This window comes from Myotis davidii, unplaced genomic scaffold (genome assembly GCF_000327345.1).
Source record: "Myotis davidii unplaced genomic scaffold, ASM32734v1 scaffold168, whole genome shotgun sequence".
Taxonomy (NCBI): Eukaryota; Metazoa; Chordata; class Mammalia; order Chiroptera; family Vespertilionidae; genus Myotis; species Myotis davidii.
This window is the reverse complement of record NW_006383016.1, coordinates 12,947,098-12,973,829: the sequence shown is the minus strand read 5'-3', so window position 1 is coordinate 12,973,829 and position 26,732 is coordinate 12,947,098. Positions and strand designations below refer to the sequence as shown.

The window sequence follows — 26,732 nt, the reverse complement described above, 5'->3', positions numbered from 1 at the left end:
GAATGATATGATAACTATGCAGTCTGTATAAGGTAGAAATAATGTATGTACAGTGTAGTTTCAACCAGAATCGGGAAGGCAGGGGCTGAGAGCTGTGATGCTAAGCTAAGTCGATAGAGTTTGGGGTGGTGGGAAGTTCAGGAGACTGGGTGTAGGAGAGAGAGAAAAAAGGTTATCGATTAGCATCGTATTGTTGTTTGAATCCATCAGGGCATATATGTCACTAACACCTACGTCTTCTATGTCTGCCTGACTTGATGTTGAAGGTGGCTGATATGGAAGACTTGAAAAATGACAGTATGCTTGATGTCTTTGCCTCATGCATTTTTCTCTCAGATAGTTCTTTGTAGGCGCTCAAAACCTGCCCTAAACCTATGTGCCCTTTCAAAAACTCAATACTTGGTGTGGGTGCAGGAAAGGTCAATGCTTGCCCAGTATCCTTATTTCATTCACCATGTTTGAAAACCTTAATTATGTCTAGTTTTATGCTAAGCATAACACCCTTGGGAGTGCTCTTCGGCTTTCTGATACCTTAGAACACATCTTGCTAACGGGTACACAAAATAAACAGAGATAAAGCACAGATGCTCACAGACACAGTTCAAAGCTCTGGGGGCTCGATGCCGAGTGTTGTTCTAGGGAAAGGAGCTTGGTGGTGTCACTTTCACTGCTCAAGGTGCATGAACAGTTTGCTGCAGAGCAAACACTGAATGCTATTTTTGCTCTTCATCTTTTTAAAGCAGAACTCATCTTTGAATTTATTTCTGTTAGTGAAACAGGTACTAATGTAGGTCATTTGTAAAAGTGCAGTAGTGTAACCTGAACTTTTGAAAAGTGGGGGATACCTGTAACTGGAAAGAATAGTGATAGCGGTAACAGAAAGGTTAGTGGCTATACTTATATTTCGGAGACAAATACAAGAGATGAGTGGTGTCATAGGGGGTTGTGAGGTTTCTTTTTAGTTGTGTTTAATGAGAAATTTCCAGAACATATTTAAAGTTTTGGGATTATAAATACAGAGCAGAATCCAACTTAGATTATTTAGTAACTGTTAGAGATTTGTTCTACAAAACTAGAGCATCAAATCCTAACTCTCCTACCTGAAAGTAAATGACTGTGTCTCTGGATACTGAAGGTTTGTCTGATAGGAAATCATCTATATTTATATATATATAAAAACCTAAGTGATCGTCCATCCATTTGACTGTTAGACCTGTAGCTATGACGTGCAATGACCACCAGGGGGCAGACGCTCAACGCACAGGCATGGAAACATGGAACAGACTGATGACTCTCAGAGGGAAGCAGGGGGAGGGTGGGAAGAGATTAACCAAAGATTTTATATGCATACTAGAGGCCTGGTGCATGGATTCATGCATTGGTGGGGTCCCTCAGCCTGGCCTGTGGGGACTGGGCCAAAACTGGCAGTCTGACCTCCCCCAAGGGGTCCCAGATTGTGAGAGTGAAGGCCAGGCAAGGGACCCCCCTGGTGCATGAGTCCATGCACTGGACCTCTAGTATTCTATAAGAATGGAGGCAATGAAAGAATTGGGTTGATGTCCTTGGTTTAATTGGGCTAAGTCCAGAGAAATGTAATGACAAGATAGGAGATCTTTAAGATAAGATTGCTTAGTACTCTGTGGGGTTTTTTAAAGCTTTGTTTTGGTGATCAAAATATCTTTGTGTGTAAATAATATTTGTCTCTGCTTAGTTGAGTGTTAGCTGGTTCACATTAAGTAAAGCTGTGGAACGTTTGTAATTTGTCTCCTACCCTCTTTATTAATTTATCTGTGTATTTATTTCTTTTTTAGCTTTTGTTTCCATTCCTCTTTCTTTGTGGTGCCTTCATGCCAGCTGAATTTGCACTACTTTAAGTAGAGCTTCTTAATCTTTAGGATACATTCAAATCATTTGGAAGTCTTATACAACCACAGAGTTTCTGTTTTGGACGTTATGAGGTGGTGCCAGAGAATCTGTATTTGTAACAATTTCTCAGTTAATGCTGATTCTGATGGTTTGAGGACTACACTTTGAAAATCATTGCTTTATCCCAGAAGTCTTTTAGCTTAAGCCCTATGAGAGTGGCGTTCAGCTTGGTTGCAATTCATCTATAGAAAAAATTACAAACTATAACAAAAAGCCCACTGTTTGAAATCCTGAATCAATAGATTGTAAATTTATGGAGTGGAGTTTGGGCATCTGAGGTTTTACAAAGCCTCACAGGTATTAGGTACCTAGTAGTACCTATGCCAGTTCTCTCCCAGGCCCTTAGCTTTACTCTTTTACTATACTAAGTTCTAACTGTTTGGGGAAGACTTTAGAAAAGCATTTATTCAGCAAATAGTTATTGTATATTAGAGGCCTAGTGCACAGATTTGTGCACTGGTGGGGTCTCGTGGTCTGGCCTGCACCCTCTCGCAATCCAGGACCCTTTGGCGGATGTTGGACTGCCAGTTTCGGCCTGATCCTCGGCCAGGCCTGATTCGTGCACTAGGCCTCTAGTATGCATATACCGGTAAGATCTTTGGTTAAGCTCTTCCTGCCCTCCCCTCTTCCTCCTTCCATCTGAGAGTCATCAGTCTGTTCCATGTTTCCATGCCTGTGTGTTGAGCATCTGCCCCCTGGTGGTCAGTGCACAGCATAACTAATGGTCGAACGGTCGCTTAGGCATAGATAGATATAGATATAGAGATATAGATGTAGATATAGATAGGTGTAGATAGATATAGATTCATTTGCGCCTGATCCTGAATTTAGTACTCCTCAATATACACAGGTGAACAACATAGGAATGTACTTGAGAATGTAAACATCCCCCTTTTTTTTTTTGCATATGCTTACGTATTTACTGATCTAAACCCAAGTGAGTGGGCCTTTTGGAAGTCTTTAGACTAGAGCTGTGCTTATGTAGGCACCTCATAACACCAAGAGCCCTGTTAGCTGTTAGCTGAACCTGATCATTGACTCATAGAGCTAATTTTAGTGAGGAGACTCAGTACTCTTGGCCAAAATGGTATAATGAAATGTTGAAGGAGGGATGCAGATAATTTCAGAATCATTTAAAGCTTTGCATCCAAAATGTCAGACCAGTTAAAAACATGTTTTTCCCTAACAATGACCCATGAACCAGATTGACAATAACAGTGGCTCTAGACAGCTCTGAAATAGTGCAATATCTGATAATAGCTCTTACAGACCATGACCTGATATTTAAATTTTCTTTTTTTTACTATAATCAGAAAGTGCAATGCCGCAGTCCTGCCCAACAAAACTTTCAGGTTTTAGACTATAAGCTTTAATTTTCCCTTGTGACTTTTCTTTAACTACTGGGATATTTTGAAGTATGTTGTTTTATTTTCAGATATTTGGGGGATTTCCCATTTGGCTTTCTGTTAATGATTTCTAGATTAATTCAACTCTGGTCAAAGAACATATTTTGTATGATTTTGTTGAAAATTTCTAAAACATATGGCTGTTCTGTATTATTTGAAAATGAATTCATTGAGGTTTGTTTTATGACCCAGATTAAGGTCTATCTTGGTCCATGTGCACTTGAAAGGAATGTGTATTCATCTGTTGTTGAGTGGAATATCCTATAAAACTAGGTGGACAGTGTTGTTCAGGTGTTTTTATATCACTTACTTTCTATCTAGTTGTAATTATAATACACTTACTTTCTATCTAGTTGTAATTACTAAGAGGAGAGTATTAAAATCTCCAACTATAACTATAGATTTGTATGTATCACTTTGGAGTTCTATTAGTTTTTGCTTTATACATTTTGAATCTCTTTTGTTATGTCTTTTTGCTGATTTGACCCCTTTATCAATGTAATGTCCTTTTTACCCAGATAACGTTCTTGCTCTGCAGCCTACTTTGATATTACTATAGGCACTACAGCTTTCTTTTGATTGCTGTTTCCATGGTATATCGTTTATTCTCCTTTGTTTATCTGTATCTTTATATTTAAAATATTTACATGTGCACACATAGGCCACATTAAAGTGGATTGGATTTCTAGTAAACAGCGTATAGTTGGAAATTGATATTTTATACAACCTGAGAATCTCCATCTTTATCTGAATTGGTTCCATTACTTAGAGTTAATGTAATTATTGATACAGTTGGGTTTAAATCTGCCAGCTTGGCATTGTTTTCTTTTTATTCCATTTGTTCTTTGTCATTTTCCTTTCTTTTTCTGCGTGCTTTTGCATTGAGTATTTTTATGATTTGGTTTTGTCGACATTCTTGTCTTATTAGTTAGACCTCTTGCCCTACGTTTTATAATATAAATCCTAATGTATCACTGATTCCCTTCAAATATTATTTTACTACTTCACAAGTAGTATAAAACCTTAAGACACACAATGCCAGAGGCAGAGTGAAGGCTAGCTCAGTCTTCATGTGAAAATCTTTTTCCTCTTCACATTCTCCAAGTTCAGTGTTTATCCCATGTATCTAACTCAGCGACTTGTTCCTTATTGTTGCACTGAATAAGAATTGATGAAGTGTGCGTACTTCCAAATCTTGGTATGTTTATCTCTTCCTCTATTTCTGTCTGTCTGTCATTCTCCTTCATTTTTCCCTACCCCTGACCTATCAAAGGTGCTATGATGTGAAAATGAAGACTTTTAACATTTAAATTTAAAGAAAGAGCTGTGTGTGGGGAGGAAGAAGTATTTGTGAATCTTTGTATACCTGCTCAGTTTTTCTGTAAATCTACAACTGTTCTAAAAAGTAACATCTATTTTTACAAAAATAAAATCAGGTAAGTGAAAACATATATTTAAAATTTTTATTTGTTATAAAATTATACATACCAAAAATTTCTAAAATATAAAAAATGTCTAAATCCATATAATTTTGTAGAATTTTCATACATTTTTATTCATGCAATTTTAATGATCTTGTTGAAAATTTCAAAACATATGGCCATTCTGTATTATTTGAAAACTAAAAATGTCATAATAATTTGGGAACAATTTTCCATCATAACATTTCTTGATATCCATTGCCTCTCTGTCACATTCTTGTGGCTTCCTTGAGGCCTTTCTCAATTTTTGTTTCACTATTCTCTACTACATTATTCTGTATACCTTAGCTGCTTCATTATTTCCTCTTGCCTTCTTTCTGTTTTTCTCACTTTTGCTTAGCCCTCTTTGGACCTGTTTGCCTTGACTTTCCTTATTTTTATTGCTAATGTATAACCACATTCTGTAGACTTAATATGTTTTAATTCCCTAGCCTCTGGGTCTTTCTCTTGCCTGATAAAATGATCAAAATTGGAACTCCATTCATTGTGGAAAGTCCTCCAGTATTCTCCCTAATATTCAGAGAAGGCCATGTGTTCTCTGCTTCTTCATTCTCCACTGAAATCAGCTGCTCTTTACTTTATTCTTCTGAATAACCATCCTTCCAAGGCTGTCTTGAGCATTTACTAAGCAATTTAGGGTAACAGAGAGGTCTTATAGCACAGAACAGTTAACATCTAAAATCAAATTCTTTACATAACTGTTCTTATAAATTACTTGGCCATATCTATCACCAAGAATGTGGCCTTTTCCCATAAATCTGGCTTTATAAAAACTATGGTCACTGATTTAAGTTAATGTCATTAGACCTAAACCGATGCTGCATTGTACATCATGAAGAGAAGAGATTCTAAAGGGGAAATTAGAAAATAAACTGGGTCTTGTGAAGGAAACTACTTAAAAGTTATTTTTAAATAACTTTGTCTATTAGTGAAAATTAGGGAAGAGATGTTTAATTTTCAAAATATTTGTATTTATATAATGAAAGTAGCCAAACTGCCACTTAATTTTTCTTATTAAGGTGGTATTCTGATAAAATTTGGGTTAAAAAGGAAATGTTTACTTAGTGTAATTTTTCTTTTATAATTAAGTTGATTTGATTATTGTTAGATGTGTGGAATGGTTAGCCTGTCTCACAGATTTAGTATTTAATGTGTGACATCCCTTGACTTTCAAAACCTATTGAAACATTAAATCTTTTAATAACTTTTCATGATTCATAATTGTTTTGGAAGCCCGAATTTATTTCTACTTAAAAAATGCTCAAGAAACTTTAAAAAGGCCCTAAAGCCCAAAGGTGTCCAGATTTAATTTAAGACCATCCTGAGGTGGTGTCCATTGGTTTCTCTTTTTGAGGCATCAATTTGATCCTCGTTAATGAAACACCCTGATAATTCTCATTGGATCGCCACTGGCCCATGCGACTCCCAGTATCTGTCATAAATGATCATCAGGTTATGAACGATGAGAAATGTAATACCAGAAGTAATCACGAAACGTCTGCAGATTCTACTTGAATATCCTTTTTGCATTATTCTTTGCAACCAGGCCCAGTGATTATTAATTTGAGTAGCGGAGATCATGATGAGTGTCACCTGCAAAGACTGGTATTGAATGCAGCTCTTTCAGAACAGAACCCAGCAAACAGCCTTCAAGATAAAACACCCTCCTTACTATTTTTCATCTTATGTGTTAACATTTCAATTTTTAAAATTAAAAAAATAAAGTTAATTATTAAAAGTAAAGAAAACAGAAGCCTGAACATAGTATACATTAATTACATAGTGAAGTGTGGTATTTCTGGAGTATACAATTTTAGAGTAGTAAACATCATAATTTTAAGCACATATAGCAATGAAATGTTTCTCATTTCACTCATTTGTTTTGAGTAAAATTTGCTTTTGTAATTTAAAAATTATTTTTAATTGCAGTGTGTTAATATTGCTAATTTTTAAAGAAGGGATTACTTATTATATACTCAGTTGTTTGGAAAGACTGGCACAGTAGCCCCAATTCTAGATGAATGGCCTTGAATTAAGTTACTTCTAAAGTTATCTTCTCATTTGTTAAATGCGGGCTCAACCTCATTTTTTCTAAAATTTTGTAACTTTTATAACTCAAAGAGATGCCAAAACAAACACTATACAGTCCTGAAAATGCTCTCCACCTCTGTTATCCCATTATTCATCTGAGACTTGAATTATCTGCCCAGTATCACTACTAGGTGACAAGGAAGGAGCTCCTGCCGGGGATAGAAGTAGGTAACATATTCCATCTTGTGGCAGTTCAGACCATTGGCAGTTTTTCTCTCCAATAGAGCTGACAGGTCTCTCAATAATTTCAGTGCTTGGAATTATACAAAACAAGCATAATCCAGCTTCTAGTATTAGAAACCAATTGCTACTGTCATGTCCTCAATAATGCCATGGATAGGTACTGCGACTTTAAATGAAAGCAAAACCAGTTTTACCATGGATTAATTGATATAAACAAGATTTAAGTTCCCACACATCCTAACCACATTATAATGAAACTATGTTCAATGAAATGTTTTTAGATGACCTGCAGTATATTCTCTTCTTATTTCTCTTCTTTTTGTAAAATCAAACATCCTTTTTAGCTGTTCCTCCTGTAACAATGTTTTGATTTGTATTATTTTTGTATAGTTTTGGACATATGAAATAAAACTAAAGGTGAACAGAAATTGAAAATAAGATTGGATAAACATTTTGGAGTTGATAGATTTTGATATCTAGGTCATAATGTGTAAAAATCTTATATTTTTAATTATAATTAAACCCAGACATATTATTTTAAAGACTTTATCAACTGAGAATTAAAATAAAGCTAATGTTAGACCTTTCTATCTCCCAGACTCTATTCTCTGCTAAGTGTATTAGCTCATTCAGTTTTTTCAGTAGTCCTGTGAGGTTTCACATCTCCATTTTGGAGATTAGGTAACTGAGGTACATAGACACTAAACATCATGAAATATAAATTATTCCAATTATATATTGAAATTATACTATATAAATGATGTAGTAGAATAGAGTTTTTTCCCTTCCACTGAACGCTTCTATAGTGTTTGATAAATCTACTGTTCTTCATATTGGTTGCTGAGATTTATAGAGTGCTTATTTATTATGGGCCAATGTGCTGGTGCCTTTTGTATTTTATTTCAAGTAATCTTCATAGCCACCCCATAAAATAGGTGTTGATTTCCTCACCTACTTTATGGGTGAGGAAAATTAGAAGAATTACTTGTCCTTGATCACACAACTAAAAATGGCATAATTGGTATGTGAGTCTAGGCAGTCGTAACTGAGTAGCTCATGCTCTTGAAGGCATACTGCCTCACCAACTATACTGCTGTAGCATGTTTGACATCATGGGGGGAAAAGAAGTAGATGTTTCTTCTTAGCAGGCAAAATTCCAACTATATAAGGTACAGACTACATGTGCATATATCAGAGCAGTCCTTTGAAATTATTTAATTTCAGTTTTTCTGCATTAATTTGTAAGTAAGCATACTAAGTTCATAGGGAATGAAGACAAAGCTAAAACTTGATCTCTCAAGTACAAGACGGCAAGTCTTTTATACCAGGATGATAGCAGCCAGGGAAGTCACATTGCTTACTCTGGCTTTAAGGGACATTTGGAATATTAAGTGAAATTTTAGGATGGAAGAATACTATCGATAGCTTTTTATCTTTTTTCAAAGTTAAACGTCAACTTATATTTAATGGTGGTTCAAGCAGATTTCCTGTGTCCCAATGCATGTATATTCATATTCCTATCAAAATTAAATACACGTATATCTTCAGTGTTGTCTGCTAGTCTCCATCATTTGTGCCTGTAATGAAGAGTTCATTGCACTTCTATGGTAAATGATGTGGTTGCTTCCTCTTGCATTGTGCTGGCCTGGTAGTGCCTAACCTATAGACAAAGCAATGCCCAGAACATATGATTCAGGATGTGCCTAAAGCTCTCACTGAAAGACTGAAGCACTGAGAAAAGTTAGCACATGTAACTGTTCAACAAGGGAATTAAACTCTTCCTATCTATTTTCCTGTTATTCAGCAAGTGGATTCAACTCTATTTCTCATGTGTCGATAAGTACATTTCTCCGAAAACTCTCCCGTTATATTCTTTATTTTCCTTGTACACTTTTGTTTTGGCTTTCCTTGGCGGTTACCCAGTTCAGCATGGTAGCTGTTCTCAGTAGTGCTGTGTTTGTCTGTGATTGTGCCACTTTTCACTTTCTTTTTCTCAATGAAACTTAGAAGCATTAAACACATCTCTCTAATAGTTAAATATGAAAATGAACTTTTTCTATGATGTGTGACTACTTGCCAATTTCCCTTCATCTACACTAATATAAGTATCTGAGTAAAGTGATAAATTTTTATGTTTACCATAGTTAAAAAAAATATTCTAATCACTAGGCACTTAAAATTTCTCCTCTGAAAGTAAAGGAACAAAGGTAGCAAACGGATATATGTTAATAGGGGAAATCAGTCCAAGAAACACTAGAGAAAGTCTTGAGAAAGAAATGCAAGTGTTTGAGTTTTGAAAATTTGGCTAAAATTGGTGCATTTATAATCAATGACCAGGTATTGACAGTGTGTTGTATTCTCTGTTCTTGTTGCACAATCCTCTAAAATAGCTAGTTAGGGATATAATTTTCACGGTTGTAACCGAACATTTCTGGTATAGTTTTTTGTGTTTTTTTTTTTTTAATAGAAGACAGTGTTGGCACAGGGAATAAGAAACACTTGAAAATTTACTCCCTAAGACTCTGGAGTTGGGTGGAACCAGCCCTGTACATATTGGTTTAGGTGTGCTTGTTTTCAGCACAGTCAGTTACATGCTTTCTCAAGGGTTGTTAAAATGCCATATTTAATGAAAAAAAATAGCACACTGCTATTTTTCAAGACATTTATTAAGCAAATACATGTTTGCTTATGTAAATACAAACCCTTCATCATTTATTTTTGTTTTGTCTTAGTAAGATAGACTTATTCTGACAACTAAAAGTAATAATAATTAAAGAGGAGGCAACTAAATGTTTCAAGTGAAAAATTTGTTCCATTTTAACTAGTAAAAACCCTACACAAGATCTCGGCATTTAGGTTTAGGGTATGTATCTCTTTGCACCAGATCATATGTTATTTGAATCTACTGTGGTGTTGTTAGTATGTTTCGTAAGACATAGTGCAGAGTGCTATGATCTTTAAATGTTAATGTTCTTTTCTTATCACTTTACTGTGTAGATACCCTTCATGAGACCCAACTCTGCCACAGCTCATCCTCGGAGGCAATCCTGGAAACCTCTTTTATAAGTGTGATTTTAAAAATGTGGATAACACTCTCAATAGAGTACATAAAGTAAAGGAGAACAGCTATCTTGTCCTTCCCATAAGCTTATCACTGCAAAAAGTTGCCTTTGCTTGTCAGGTTTGGATAGAATGTAATTGATTGGTTTGTTACCTGGACTGACAAGGCATTTAATTTGCCTGCGTGGACTTTTTTTCTTTTTTTGCACTAATCAGGAATATTTGATATGTGCATTGTTGAAAAATACTAGCTAACGTCTGGTCAGAATTGTCCTATTAAGTAATGTTTTTCCCTCTTGCTTCTTTGGCAAATGATGATATACAGTATTTGGACTTACTGAAGAGCTATGGAAGCCTATGGGACTTAACTGCAATGTGCTATTACTGTGGTTGATCACTACCAGTAACAAACAAGAAAGACAATGCATTCCATTAGTCTGCTATTCTGCTTTATCCAACTCAATATATATATTCATATATGAAATGCTACATTGAGAAACAACTATAGACTCTTCCATTAAACATTATTTCTATTTATCATATTCAGTAGGAGTGAAAGACTTGTAAAGCATATGTATTCTAGTTTTGACTCATTGTGTGAAAGCGCTGATATTATTAGCATGAAATTTTTACAACTTCAGATTTGAAGCTCCTAAGTAAGAGTATGTCTGTGTTGATCTCTAGATATTTTTTAGTAATGCCCAAATTTATTCAGTCCTTATTGACATAATACAAACTTTCTGTATTCAGTATAATTTTATTTTTTCAACCTTAAGGATGAGGTTAAGAAACAAGGAGATACAAAGCTTATTGACTATACAAGTTGCCAGCTGAAAGATCTTCATCAACATCTTTATCTTTCCAGAGGTTTACAGAATTAAATTTGATCTTCAAGCTGTAATGATCGAGGTTTAAGGCAACTACAGAAATTTGTTGAATATTTCATCATTCCATCTTTAACTGATTTAGAAGAGACTCTTTGCTGAAATTCAAATGCACATACACATGTAAATTGTCAACTTGCTTCTTGGAATTTCTTGATCTGTAAATGTGGTTTTGGACATCTTTTCAGGTATAGTGGCAACTGAAAATAGTTTATTAAACTTGAGGAATAGAGTAGGCAATGTGATAGATAATCAAAAGCAAGTGTAAAGTTACTAGTAATCTATAGTTATAGTAATCAACCAAATTATTGGATAATAGTAATATGTATATAAAATATGTATAAACTGAGATTAAAGATTATCAAAAGATCTTATAACATTGGAGGAAAAGTATTACTAACCTATAGCAAACCAGTAAGCTTTTGTTTTAAGAATAAGAAAGGACTTACTATTTATTACTATATAAGTTTACTAATGTTGATAATTATTAGTATTGCCTGGACTCCAGCTGATTTTAAGAAAAATTACACATTGCCATTTTCTGAAAAGAATGTGCTAATGTGTTATACCCTGGCCCTCCTTTGATATATGGTGAGAAATTGCTAGTGATAATTTTAGATTTCCTTAGAAATCATTAAGCCTTGTGGTTTTGGTATAACCATTAATCACAATCCCTTCCACCTTGGTTCTAATTAGAATACTACATTATCATTCTCTCTCTTGCAGCCTTCAGTGGTAGATAGGCTAGCCCTAAGAATATTTGTCACCCATCACAAATATAAACTGCATAACTCATAATTATTGGTCCTAGAAACAGGTATTTGGAATAAGAGAACTTCTGAAGGGAGTAAAAAACACTTTCTCCAGATAATCTAAATGCTTTCACAGTACAAAATTAATTTTTACCATAATGGTCCAGTTGCTATTCAAAGAAAATACTAATATGTGCTTAATAAAATATGGACCGATTCACAGACAAATGTGAGAGAAAACTGCACAATAGATAAATGATGGCCGTTTGTTATGCAACAGTGAAAGAAAAAACACTAAAATATCAGAAAGGAAATTAAATGACTGGAATACAAGAATGACATGGTAGTATACAGTAGTGGTTCTCGGCCTTTACAGTGCGTCAGGATTTCTGCCACATTTCCCTCCTCCCCTGCCTTCTCCCTGCTTCACTCCCTCCTCCTGGCTCCCAGCAGTTTCTGATGCAGTGGGTTTGCAGTGAGGCCTGAAAATGTGCATTCCTGTCAATCCCCAGGTGATGCCGATGCTGCCGGCCAGGGACACCACTTTGAGAACCATTTGTATATATTTTTGAAAGAATCATTGTGCTGTGATTGACACTGATTGATTGTTGTTTTAATAGCCTTAAAAAGGCCCTTACATTTTAAAAAATATTTGTTTCCGTATAAAAATGTTTGTGGTAGTTTCATGTACAACACATACAATATCATTTCTTCATTTTCATAAATTCAGTTAAATGTTTATTTTATACCTATTATGAGGGAAGCAATATTTTAGATTCAGAAATGAATCAAGAAACATGTATCTTCATCCATAATTCACTAATTCTTTTTGAAAAAAGATTTGAAATTAGGATATTTGAACATGAAAACAAAATTTAGCCTTAACCTTTATCCATCTTAAATTTAGAAATGATATTTCTGTATCATTAAATATCTTTGTTAATTATGCGTTTCTTTAATTTTTATCTAATTTTACATTTGATATTAAAAACTGATTACTGACCATAAACAATAAGAATATTCACCCCCATTATCGTATTTTCCTGGTTTTATATTCTACTACTTAATGAGACCACTCTCTTTTTATTTTTATTTTAATCTTTTATTGTTGAGACTATTACAGATGTCCCCTCTGCCCCCCCCCCTTGTTAAACACTTAATATTCTTTATTTGATAAAAGTTACCACTGTTTTGCTTGATTTACAGTATGGCATATTTTATGAATATTTCTCCAAAATCTATTCAAGGAATTTAGAAGGACTCTCTGCAGCAGAATGAAGTATTAATATTGTTAATTTTATTTTCTGAAATAGTTTTTGATGGGTTGTAAATTGTATAAGAGATTCAGCTTTAGTGCTGTATGGCATATGAAGGCAGAAATCTTTTTCTGTAATCTGAGTCAGCACTTTAAGTTTTACGTATACTAAGGATTGTGCATAAAAATATTTCTGAGATGGACATGCTTTGCAAATACATCCTTAATAAAAACGTAGACCTCTTTCTCCCAGCACTCCCCCCGAAGACTTTCTGCAGGTCTGCTGATAAGATTCACTGCTGTTCAGGCACATAAGAAATAATGAAATTGGATGCTCACGCTGGGCTTTGTAAATAAAATGAGATTGACCCCCAGCCATTATCTCATTTATCTGATTTACATTGTAAAATGAAGATCTACACTATTGATTAGGGCATAATGAGTTAATTATGAACAGGTAAATACAAAGTTATGTGGGGCTTGAGCACAGCAGGCTGTACGGCTAAAACATTTCCAGGGGCCTGAGCAGATGGAGATCAGTTTATTAAAGAACAAAGCAGACGTGTCTCAGGTATGGAAATGTCGAATCATTCTCTCATGCTGTGAAGAGGTAGTTGACCTTACTGTGTATTTTTATATGAATTCTCTGATTTCATGTTTCATTTTTTTGTTTCACTTTTAATCTTGTAACCTGGTTGTGCAGATGTAGCTAACTGGAGTGATCTTGTTATTTAAGTGATCATTAAATATGAATTAGGATTTTGATAATTATCCATATATTTTTCCAATTAATATACTTTCATGTATAAAAAATAGTTCTGTCTTTCTTACCACTCTTTCATTCATTACTGGCTGTGGTAAAAGTCTATAGTGGCACTAATGAAAAAAGTGTGTAAGGCCTTCACATTAGTCTTATATTTGTGAAATATGCTATAAAGACATTTTCTAGTTATTTTGTTTAGAAAATGCTTATATAAGTGGTTTGCACTGATTGTAAAATAAAAGAAAAAATGTCTTTATTGATATTAAATGTTACTCTGATATTGTAGAATGCAGAATTTTGTGCGTATTTGTATTATGTTAAAAGTGATTTAACTCAAGGGCCACAGACCTGCATCTTCTCCATCTTCTAAAATGAGTAACTGCAGTAATTGGTTACTGTTCAATGAAAGAATCTTTCCCTCCTGGTTGACAGATCTGTGTAGGTGTTTAAGCTGCTAGTAAGATTTTGTTTAAGTAATGTTAATATTCAAGACCAATTCTTTTTATCTTTCTTGTATAGAACTTATACATGGAATGATGGAAAAGTAAAAAAATCCAATCTATGAATTCTCTCAGTATTTAGGGTGGTGTTTGTTTCTTTTTTTGTTTTTTTTTTTTTTTAAGTGAACAGATGTAATAGTATCTATGTTTAGAGTCAGTATTGTATTTTACTCCATATAGACCTGGAAGGGATCTAATAAAATGTTTTCATGACATAAAAAATAGCTTGATTATGGATCAACTTGATCATAAAAAAAGTACATTCCTTTTCAAATCACATGTTGGGGATATCGCTTCTTCCTGACATTTATTTACAAATTATATGCATAGGGACATGCACTTAATTGTTTCTGTTAGTTTAAAAAGTAGTTATTTAGTGTACTCTCCCAGTGAAATTATCAACTGGATATTAGGGGAGTTAATGAAACCCTTTGGGACATTGGTTTTTAGCCTGTTTCTTGGGCACAGGAGGAAATAAATCAGTTGTCTCTCTTTGAATTGTATGTATATTCTCAGCAATCAGATAAACATGATCGATTGCTTTTTATATGGATCATAGGACATATGAACATAAATCATTTTCTTCCTCTTCTTTGTCTAGGGTGCTATACTTAACCATGTGCTAAGTAAGTATTTTAAATACATATAGAAATATGTTTATTTGCTCACTGCATTTTGTTAAATTATTGTGTAAAAGGCCATATATATAGCTGCTTTATTATCTGGATCCATTATTAATCTGATGCCTAGGAAATTGTATTTAATAAGAATCTAATTAAACAATCAGTTTTCCTTTTATCTTATAAATGGGATTCATTTAAACTCATTTAAAATTGTAATTTTAGAGTGCCCTATAGTGTTAATGTGTACATTATTTATTAGATGTTTAAAGGATACTTCTTTAAGCATCTAGTTTGCATTTTATTAAAAATTTCACAGTGTTTCTTTACAGGTTCGTTTTATATTCTCTTTGAGTATTTTAAGACATTTCCTTCCTATTTAACATATGTGCTATTGGTATTATAGTCTGTTTTTATTACATAGACATTTGCATTATTTAATAAAGTATATTATTATATCACTATGCTTTTGTGGGTCAATGACTGCTTTTGCAAAAGATTTTTAAAACATTTTATTCACTATTTATTTTGATAAATATATACTATATATGCGCTATAATTATGTATTTCCAAGTATATGTAAGAAGTAGAGGTAGAGACAAACAATAATAATTTCATCACTAACTACTTCAACTCTGCTTTTAGGTAGCAGAATGATTGCAGGCCCTTATGTATTTCTAATTTTTGAGTTTTTAAAATGATATAAATTTGTAACATAGCCAGAATTTGTTCTGACAGAATTTGCTAAAGTTTACCAAATGGTGTGTGTGTGTGTGTGTGCATGAAATAAGAAACCCACTGTTTTCATCATTGACATTGTTATTTGATTCCTAGGATTCTTAATGATATCTCTTACATTTGTCTGTGGTATATTCTTGCACATTTTGCTCAAGTTCATTGTGTCATTCAGTATATTTTTATCAGCACAAAGATTTCTTCAATATTCTAGTGTAGAAAAAAACCCAGATTTTTTCCTCATGGAAATAATTTTACTTATTTCTAGAAAGAGCTTACATTTGTAACTTTATTTATTAACAGAGCTAATGATTTCAAGATTGAGTTATTTGTTTTTGTTTATTTTCGCTCCTGGATTTTGGCAGTTTCTAAGTGTATTAACTACTCCTTTTTTAAATTTAGTCTTGGAATCGCAGTGTTTTATTTACTGGTGAGCGAGCTATAACTTGAGATAAGTATCACCCCTAATTCAGACAAGCAAATTCGTCCTCTCCTCTGGGCCCGTCACAAATACATCAGAGCGCCACGTGTAGACTAAGTCACTCTAAAATGTGTCACTATTGAAAGCATTAGTAAGGATCAGCTCATTTCCAAATGGCATATACTTCAACATTATATCCTGAGAAATCTAGCATATAAACCTTTCTTTACGCTTTTGCATTTATTCTTGAGCTGAAAGATAACTTGATTTTACTATTAACTGAACTCATCTACAAATTGGAACTATATCAATGTAACAAACTTGTTCTTAGTTTATTAGCTGGAAGTTCATAGCTATTCCAGCAAGAATCACCTGCGTACATGAAGGTAAAAAATAATGAATTAAGATTCACCTTTATATTCATCATGGTGTTTGACTTGAATTATACAATGGAAATCTTAATGTATAAGTTATTTTGACAGTTATAAAGGAAATATGCAGTAATTGTGTTGTAATTTGATATGAACTAGGAAAACATTAACATCTAACCCTTCACCTATCAAGAGCCCAGGTTATTGGCATTCTGAACTGTAAGGAACATTGCCCCAAAACCTAAAGTTAAGCAAAAAATATAGTCACTGAAAATTGTGTCCATATACTTAGCTCAGTAGAAATTCTCATTTTTTGTCTTTTTACTGTCAATTTGTCTTAATGAGGTTAGTGGTCTGGTTTCTGAATCCATAACAAATTACTGTTGGGGAAATGCTGCTTAAACAAATACACTGACAAGATCAGCAAACAGTGGCTGATACTTTTCAAGCAAGTGAGGACTCTGAAAACATATAAAAATGTTGAATACAAGAATTCAGACAGAACAGCAGATTGATGTTATTCACTCCAAACACAAAAGGCTGATACACTGTTAGACACATAGCAACATCTGTTACCCATACTCATGACCCTGAGATGACAGAGAGTGTGTAAATTATGTTTAATGTATTTTCTTGAAGTAAAGAATGTGATTCTTTTCAAATTTCCCTTTCAAAGACGATTGAAATACTAGTTTGTTTGAAGGAATATGGCCTCCGCTATCTAGAAATTTCTACATTCTCATAAACTCAGAAATGTTTATACTCTAAAGGTTCTCATAACCATCCATATGTTTAACAGAAATTTTAACTATTGAAAGCTAAATAATTTGAATTGAGAAGAAAGAACATAAATTGTGTGGGTTTGTCATTTAGTCTGTATTATATTTGATGTTAGCTAGTATTATCTGTTATTTCTTAATGTCAGAACACAGATATTTAAAATTTTAACTGCTTTTAAATATAATTTGGATGGTTCATTTATAATACTGGCATAGTAAATAAAGTACTGTTATTCTTATTTGATTTTATTTTTTTCATAGCTAGAATTATCACAGTAAACTTTTTTCCCCCGTAACTCCATTTCTTGAGTCTCATAAGGAGAATGTTGTAGAGGAAGACATGCATAAGTTTATGACATATAATTGTGTTTTAAGCTTCTTTATACCTGAATAACTTGGCTAAGTTGCTAACTTTTCTGAAAACTCTTGATTCCTAAAATGGGTCTTTGAGAGATTGGGTTTTGTAGCATTATATGAAATATTTAGTATAAATGTATATTTGTAATCCTGTTTATTATGATTTTAGAAAAATAACAGTTTTTGTGTGTTGTGTATAAAAATAGCTGTTTCCCCTTTTTTCTAAGAAAGGTTATTAACTAGTAGTTAGTATATATTCAAGTAACGTGGGCCCTATAATTTTCCCCTTGGTTTCTCAGTTGTGGATATCTCAACTTTAAAGTTTTCAATCAGTAACAGAAACAATATATGAAGAGAATCTGACAGATTGATTTGGAGAAAGTATTTTTTTTTTTACTTAAAAAGAGCACAAAGAAAGGGAGGAATATTAGTCTTTCTATAAGATGTATACATCTTTGTTATTTGTTGTTAAATTTTGGTCATGTCATTCCAACTGATAAAAAATTATTTTTATAAGACACTGAAATAATACAGATCTTTCTTCATTGTCAGCAGGATGAGATTGTCTGAAACGAAGAATAGGTATGATAGTTTTCTTAGATTTTGTACATCATAGGTGGCAAAGACACTATCAAAACATTTATTAAAAAGATTTAAAATGTACTAGGAAGCCCTTTGAAAACCAAATACACTGAGAAAAAGTGACAGGTAAATTTTGAGAAAATTACATATAGTTCTTAGAATGATTTTTATTTGCTATAGATTGTGATAGCATGCTATAAAATTTGGAAAGTTTATTTATAATCTACATTAACTTTGAGAAAGAGTGATGAGATATAAATTGTATAGAATTGATTACAGATTAGTGTACATAGCCTGTAGAATTGCTTAGAGGTCTAAAAATTTTTAGAATAATCACAATGTAGTGAATTGAATTCATAATCTTGAATTATATGTATCATATCATGTTTTTAAGCTATCTAATGGGCAAATGATTAATTCTTGAAGTTCAAAATCAAAATTGTGTTAGTTTTAAACACATATATTCATTCATATGCCCTTAACATTTCTATTACAAAGTGTTCTGAAAGATATTTTTTTTATCATTTGTTAAATTTGTTATATTTTGTTTTTCCTACCATTATTTTAGGTTTAGATTGTTTTTGTCATAAACACTAATTTAATAATCTTGTGAGCTAAAGGTAGAATTAACAATGATAAAGTTGAAAGGGGCAGTCGTTTGCTATTTGTCTTTGAAAAAGATGCTTTCTAAAATACTATTTAGATACACCTTCAATCTGTTTACCCTGCAGATGTGATGAATGCAGACTGTGCTACCATTTTGGCTGTTTGGATCCTCCTTTGAAAAAGTCTCCTAAACAAACAGGTTATGGATGGATATGTCAGGAGTGTGATTCTTCATCTTCTAAGGTAAGGGGGAAAGCCGATAAGGAAAAGTATTGTTTCCCTTCATTTTGATGGCTTTTCTATATCTACCATCAGCTTCCTAACTTTAAAAGAATTGGAATATGAAGGGTTAATATTTTAATCTAATGCAATTAAAAAAATATATTGCCACAGTGATTTTATTGCCCTTAAGTTAAGGATAAATAGCTCTACTAAATTATATAAATTTCCTCTATGAAATATTTTAGCTGTTTTGTATGGTCTCTATTATTGTAATAGATTAAATAGTGCTATGGTAGCCAAAAAAGTCACCCTCTCCTAATTTACCACACCTGGGGAGTAGGGAATAACAGGGAAATTCTGACTTGAGTCATATGTATAAATGTTAACTAAAAGAATAATCAGCAAAATCCAGTTTTATTTTGTAGATGACTCATCTTATCATAAATAAGTATATTGTGAATGTTTATATGATCTGTATTTTTTAAACTAGTTTTTATATTCTAAAATTCATTTCTGATATTTTAGCTAAGTAGGAAGGATGACATTTCTAATAAGGTCTTTAATAGTTTATTTCAAGAAATAAACTATTAAAGTTATGTCTTTTGTATATCATTATTATACCCTTAAGTGGTGGTAATCTACAGTTTAAGATTATTGTGTTTCTTGAAAGTGTGTGAGTAGCTGGACTCCTAATGCTTTGGTTCATTTGACAGAAATATTGAATATATTTGAATTAAGACATTCTGGTCAGCTGTGGGTTAATCAAATTGTTCTTCCTTAACTGTCTATTGTAATATGGACATCAAACCATCTTTTTTAAAATACCACTTATATGCTTTTATCTGTCCTAGAGTAAGTTAAAATTGATACTGAATTTCTATATAATCAGGGAATCAAAAGTATTCTTTCTGTCAATAGCTAAAATTATTTGCTTCAGCTTACCACAGAGGCCATCTGTAAATGTTTATTTATTAAAGATAGTTTTACAGAAAAAAATATTTAAAGGTCTTATAAAGTAACATATTCATTAAAAGTTTATATGTTTGTACAATAATTATTAACATAGAACATAGGCATTTTATTTAATAATAAATAAAACATTTTGCATGAGGTTTTAAACTATACAATATCAAGAATTATTTTCCATTAATTTTATTAAGACCCAGATTTAAGAGGGAGCATATTTAATATCAAAAGGTTTTATTGCATAATTTTAAAATGCTTTCCAGAAATTGAATTTAAATGAACAAATAGTGGCATACTATATATTTTAAATAGTTTTCTTGTGGGACTCTTTGTAGTCTAAAATAATTTTTTAAGTGTTTTTTTTGTTTGTTTTGTTTTGTTTTTGTTTAGGGTTTCCTCCTAACCTTAACAAGCAAATTAGGAAAGCAATTTTTGAAAAAGGATTTATTGCCTTTTATAAATATGTATTTTTGCATACATTCTTTTGAAAGGCTCTATACTACTATAAATTTGTAGCATTATATTAAACACAAAGAGTGGCTTTGTTAAGTTATATAGTAACGGATATTGAAAACGCAAGGGGACATATTTCACGTAGTTTGGGAGTGCATCATACATTTCCGAAATGCAGTTAAGTGCCTGTAGCCATGGAGAAGAGTAGGCATTTTTGGTTTTTGTTTCTTCCTCTCTACTAGGGATTAAGTAGGTCTTTGAACTCTGAATGGAAATCCATTAGGATGGCACATTGTTAGAAAACGTGCATTGTATTTGCTAAACTGTTTGTCCAGTGATTGAAAAGCTATTTAGATATTTTTAGTATTTGAAGACCATAGTCCTAATACTGCTACTTGAGTAATCTTTCAGAAAGTGTATTTGTCACACCTCTGCTTTACATCTGTTAGTGTGTTTTCATCCTCCTACATATCAAAAATATATCCTCCCCAAATCAGGAAATGAATGTTGATACATTATTACCATATAATCCTCAAACCCCATTCAAGTTTTGCCATTTGCCCAGTAATGTCCTTTATAGCAAAAGGATCCAGTACAGAATCACTTGCTGCATTTAGTTTTCACGTTTCTTTAGTCTCTAATCTTTGTCCGACAATTTTTGACTTTTATTATCTTACCACTTTTGAAGATTACAGAGCAGTTACGTATCTTTGACATGCTGCAGTATACTTTCTATCAGGTGACACATTTTGATTTGAACCATAGCTGGTGATGTTAACTTTAATTACTCGAATCAAGGAGTTATCTGGAAGTCTTCTCCATTCTCTTCCTTTTTCTAATTAATAAGTAAATTGTGGGGAAGGGCCTTGAAACTATTAAATATCTTATTCCTCATCAAATTTTCATTTTCTGTTTTTCCCCCTGTGGCTTTATTCTTATTTGATGTTCAAATTGTCCCAAATTTGGTGAATGGCTTCTCTTCAGGCTGATGTCTGTCTCTTCAACTTGGCATTTGTGTCCTTTGGACATGAACAGCAGTCTTTGAGTATATTCTTACTAAAAATGTTCCAGGCTCAATTTGCACTTCCCATCCCCCTACTCCTGGAACCAGATATTTCTCCAAGGGTTCCTCGTAGTAGAGAATGGTATTTAGAAAGTAAGATAATGGGTACTAGATGAGCAACATGGGATGTTCCTCCTACTAGCTCTTCTCTGTAGACAGTGCCAAAGACTAGATGTATGTACAGGTATATCTCTTTTTATTGCACTTCACAGATACTGTACTTTTTACAAATTGAAGGTTTGCCCTACACTGAGCAAATCTGTTGGCATTTGCTCACTTTGTGTCTTTGTGACACATTTTGATAAGATATGTATATACATTGTAATTTTAGACATAATGCTGTCACACACTTAACAGCTGATAGCTAGACTCTATTACATTTTGAAAATGAAATCTATTTTAATAAACACTGTATATACACTGCGTATACATTTTTTGGGACACCCTGTATATCCTTACATGATTAATCCCCTGACACAAAACTAATCTCTTTCGCCCTTTACCTCCACCCTACATTGATACCTGCTTTGTTTACCATAACTTGATGGCTTTTAGACTGAATTGTTCAGGAAGGAGAGAGAGAGAGGGACTAAGGGTGGATGTTTATATTTTTTATAAGCTCCTCAAATTAAAAGCAGTCAGGAATAATAACTGTTTTATGAATTCTTCAGTTATTAAAGTTTTCAAGCTAAAAAGTAACTTTTTTAGAATTGTAAAACAAATACACACAATGCAAAACCCAAATTAAACTTTAGCTGACACTTAAAAATTACAATGTATACTTACATATAAGATAGACAATATTGTATTTTTTGAGGTAGTAAATTAACTTATTTTAATAAAGTTTATTTAAAATTTAAAAGTTATATTGAAAATTATAATCTCAGGCAAAGGTTTTACTTTTTTAAACATTAAATCTTTATTGGTGAAAGTAATACATATGTCCCCTCTTCCCCCCATTGACCCTTCTCGCCCTCCCCACCCCCGCATGCCCCTGCCCCTGCTCTAGACCTCTATCACCCTGTTGTCTGTGTCCAGGGGTTATGCATATATGTATACAAGTTTTTTGGTTGATGTAGGGCACAGTTCACTATTCAGTCTTTTTTTAAAAGTAATAGGATATTCTTTGTAAGGCCAAAAGTGGCATGGCAGATGAGATACACTCTAACCAACCAGGAATAGAGAAAAAAGGGTTCTTCTCGCCCTCCCCACCCCCGCATGCCCCTGCCCCTGCTCTAGACCTCTATCACCCTGTTGTCTGTGTCCAGGGGTTATGCATATATGTATACAAGTTTTTTGGTTGATGTAGGGCACAGTTCACTATTCAGTCTTTTTCTAGGGTATACTTAATATAGAGCTAAACAACTTCTGTGGCTGAAACACCCAAAACGAAGTAACTTATTTTGACATGGTTAATGAACATGTATAAATATTTATTTTAAAAGTGATTCATCCAAGTCATCTATATTCACAAGTGCCACTGAGAATTTGAATTTACATCCCATTTTTACAGTGACTTTGCCAGTTCTGATTTTACCTTTTCATCCTTGTGTAAGCTCTGTTTTGTGAAAAGCCATAAAGTAAACATGACAGGTCATTATCTGACTAGTACAAGATGAGCTGTCTTAGCATGGAGACCTGCATGTGGTTTGCTTGTATTTGATCTTTCTAGTATGCTACTCTTTATAAGTCATAAATATGCATAGAAATCTCATCCAAATTCCTATGGAAGATTTTATGGAACTACAAATGCCAAATGAGACAAGTGGTACTTTTTGATAATCATTGTATTAAAAATCCCTGAGTAAGGGAAGTATATTTTTTCATTTCTGTTTTATTTTCCAAATTTTCTTCATTGAACAACTAGAATCCTATAACCTATATACTTATGTTGAAATGACATATATAAATATTTATTTTAAGTAAAATAGTCATTGAGAATTTTGCCTCTTTAAGAATGAAACAGAACAATCCCCAAGGAGTATTTGCTGCAATACATTAAGAGAGCACATTTAATTCAACCTAGAAATATTAGAAATTGAATGTCTGAATTTTATGTATTATGAAGATTTGTGAAAAATATAAAATTAAAATGAGTTATCCTTTAAGGTCCTTTGAAATTTGAAGCATATAACTGACTCATGGAAAAGGACTTTGTAATATTTTAACTATTCATTTGAACTCTCGGATTTTTTCTGATATTGGGTTAAAATTTAAGTCTTTGAATTTAGCACAGTTGACAGAGAAGTCATTTTCAGGTAAAATTTATACCACTTAACCATCTTAATTTGGTATTCTTCTCGCACTTGTGTAACAAGCAGTAAGGCTTACAACAGTGCACATTATTAAGCTTTATGAGTGATGATTGGCCTTTCCACTGATACAGGCAGGTAAAAATCTGGACAACGGTTGTGTGCAGTGCCCTCTATTACAATCCCATAGAACAAATCTGTTGTGGTTTGTAGACTTACTCAAAGTTTGAGAATTAAAACTCTGGGGATAAACTCTGGTTATCCTTGATGATGGCTATAGTTAAAAATTTAAACTTGAGATTTCCTCCTTCCTACTGTGTGATAAAACCCACAAACTTCCAAATGAGGTTCTACCTTATCCTAGACTAAGTTTAAGCTGTGGCCCGTTACTCTGGATTTTCCCTGGCAGGCAAAATTGTATGTCTTTTAAGCCCTTACTTCCTAAAGGAATATCATACCTTCAGACTAGCAACATGATTTGTGAATTCAGTGAAAAGTAATAGCCACTCACAAGTCCACTGTGCTTTTTTTTAGAGTATGTTGTTATACTGAACTGAACTTACTATTTGCCATAATAGCCTGCTCACAGAGGCTGCTTATATTATTGTTCCAGACATGTTTCTGAAACCTATCCCTAGGTAATATTTTTATCAAGTAAAAATTTTCAGCAAAACAAAGATTGTTTATGGTTATTCTTTATAATAGAATTAGAATTTATGCTGATGTGTTTAGTTCTGTAACTTAAGGTAGTTTTCATGGGGCTTGTGCAATATACATTAAGCATATTGGTTTACTTCAATAAATTATGGTCAGGTATTCCTTAAAAACCTTTTAAAATATATGACTTATTTCCCTTGGTAAAATTTATCAGTGTTTATGACATACATATTTATATATTTGAGCATCATATTCATAAAGAAAATGATTTGGAACCTCTAAACTAGACAAATGTTTTCTATATTAACATGCAAAATTGAAAAACTAAATTAAGTTACACTTACTACAAACTGGAAAAAACAAGCTATTTTCTAATTTGGATGACATGTGGGCTTGATGTGTTTCCATAGCATGCTGTGGAATGCCATATGTGATGAGAAACTAAATCACAACTGAGATAATTAATCAAAGTACACTAGGGTGCCATACATAGAGTTGTCTTTCAGAAATAACCAACTTAATATTATTCTGTAGTTTTAAAAAAATTTTGTTTTTATTATTTTGGAGAAAAAATGGCCCCTACTAAGAATATGGACTTAAACTGAAAGATATTTCATTACCTCTTTTCAAAAGTTAGTAAGACCCAGTATTTGAAATGTTAAAATGGGGTTTTATAATATACCAATATAAAAATTCAGAGGTGATGTAGACTGTATTAATTATGTAAACTCTTATTCCAGTATTTGTATATAAAGTGTGAGAGACACTGTTCATTGCAAAATGATGGTCCTAGGTGATATAAGCTAGCCCATTCTCAGAGCTGTGAAAGTAACCCCTGAATAAGACTCAAATTCTAACTTCAAAAAAGAGAGAGTGAGATTTCATGTATGGTAGATTTAGATAAAATTAGTTTATTCCTTCTAATTTATTAAACATTTAGTTTAACTATTTCATCATTTTGTAGAATTACTTATCTGTTAAAAATTAACCTACATATTGTGACTTAAGAAGTACCTTTTTGCCTACAACAAAAATAGATTTCTTCAAATCTAAGCTAGAAAATTCAAAGAATGCACTCTGATAGTTAATAGAATTGAGTTCTGAAGTTAAATATATTTAAACATTCTAATCTTGATGTTCTGATAGAATCCTTACCAAGATTGATAAGAAATTATAGACTAGAGTTTGGGGAAATAGTGAAAGTGTGTTATACCATGTTACTAACATTTTGACATTTATTTTTTGACGTTTCGGAAATTTGGATGTGTATCTATAAGCAATTTATATCTTTAAGTGATAATACTTTTTCCATAAAAATTTGCCATTAAATGTATGGAATTTCTTATAATTTGAGACATTGTTGAATAAGAAAATAGAATAGTTTCAAATACTCAGAAAGTATGCAATATGATATGGAGAGAATAGCGTTATGAGCTTTCAAAAGAAATAAACTGGGTTCATATAGTAACTAATGCTGTGACCTTCAGCAAGCGTCACTTCAGTGAGCGTCAGGCTGCTCATTTGTGAAAAGTTTAATGGCAATACTTAGTAAATGGCAACTCTTCTTATTTTTAAAAATAAGCAAGCATTTTAGTCACAGAGAGAAAAGTTCAAAATTGGTGATAATGTTTCTTTCTTCACTCCCACCCCTCCCTTCCACTCTCTCTAAAAACAATTGGAAAAAAATATCCTTAGGTGAGGATTAACAACAACAAAATCTTCCTCATTACTCTGCTTCATCTTTTTGCTATCTCTTTTTGGTAGTTGACGCTGTTGGTAACTTCCTACTTTTTATAAACTCCTTTCTTGCCTTTAATGAACCTGTTTTCTCCTGGTTTCCTTTTGTCTTTCTGATAGGCTTCTCTGGCTTATTTCCACAGACTTCTTTTCTCATTCTGCAGGTAACAATGTCCATACTCAAAGCTCAGTACCACAGCAGTTTTGCTACAGGAAATTTGGGATTTAGATTTAATGATCCATCTACTTTCTTGAGTTAATGTTCATCAAAAGAGAGACTTCCTGCCTTTTTAAATAACCTGTGGTCTAGTTATGACATAATGTAGTGATAAATTTACTCATAAGCTCTAGTGGGCGATTTCCATTATCTAATAGTCTCCTTTTACTACAAAGTTTAGTGTTTACTTTAGCAGGAGAATACATAGCAACTGATCTCCAAAGGAAATATTATTCTGGAGATATGATTAAATGTGCTATAACTGAGGTGTCATACTGTAAGTTTTGTTTAACTTTAAAGCTAGAAAGTAATAATTCAAAACAGTATTTTTTAATATAACACAACTAATAACCTTATATAAAATATGGCTTTAAAAAAAATAAGTGCTTCTCA

The 26,732-nt window shown here is 32.9% G+C and overlaps 1 protein-coding gene across 4 annotated transcripts in view; it reads left to right on the top strand.

Annotated features, from left to right (window-relative positions):
- The window catches only part of PHF14 (PHD finger protein 14), a 153,156-nt gene that overhangs the window by 78,572 nt on the left and 47,852 nt on the right, over positions 1-26,732 (top strand). For 2 of the 4 annotated variants that reach the window (XM_006779066.2, XM_015558177.1), the window contains exon 17: positions 18,898-19,015. In XM_006779066.2, coding sequence (XP_006779129.1) covers positions 18,898-19,015 — 118 coding nt within the window. Of the gene's footprint in view, positions 1-10,084; positions 14,368-14,902; positions 14,928-18,897; positions 19,016-26,732 lie in introns of those variants that run through there. The other 2 variants (XM_015558178.1, XM_006779067.2) reach the window with 2 other exon arrangements.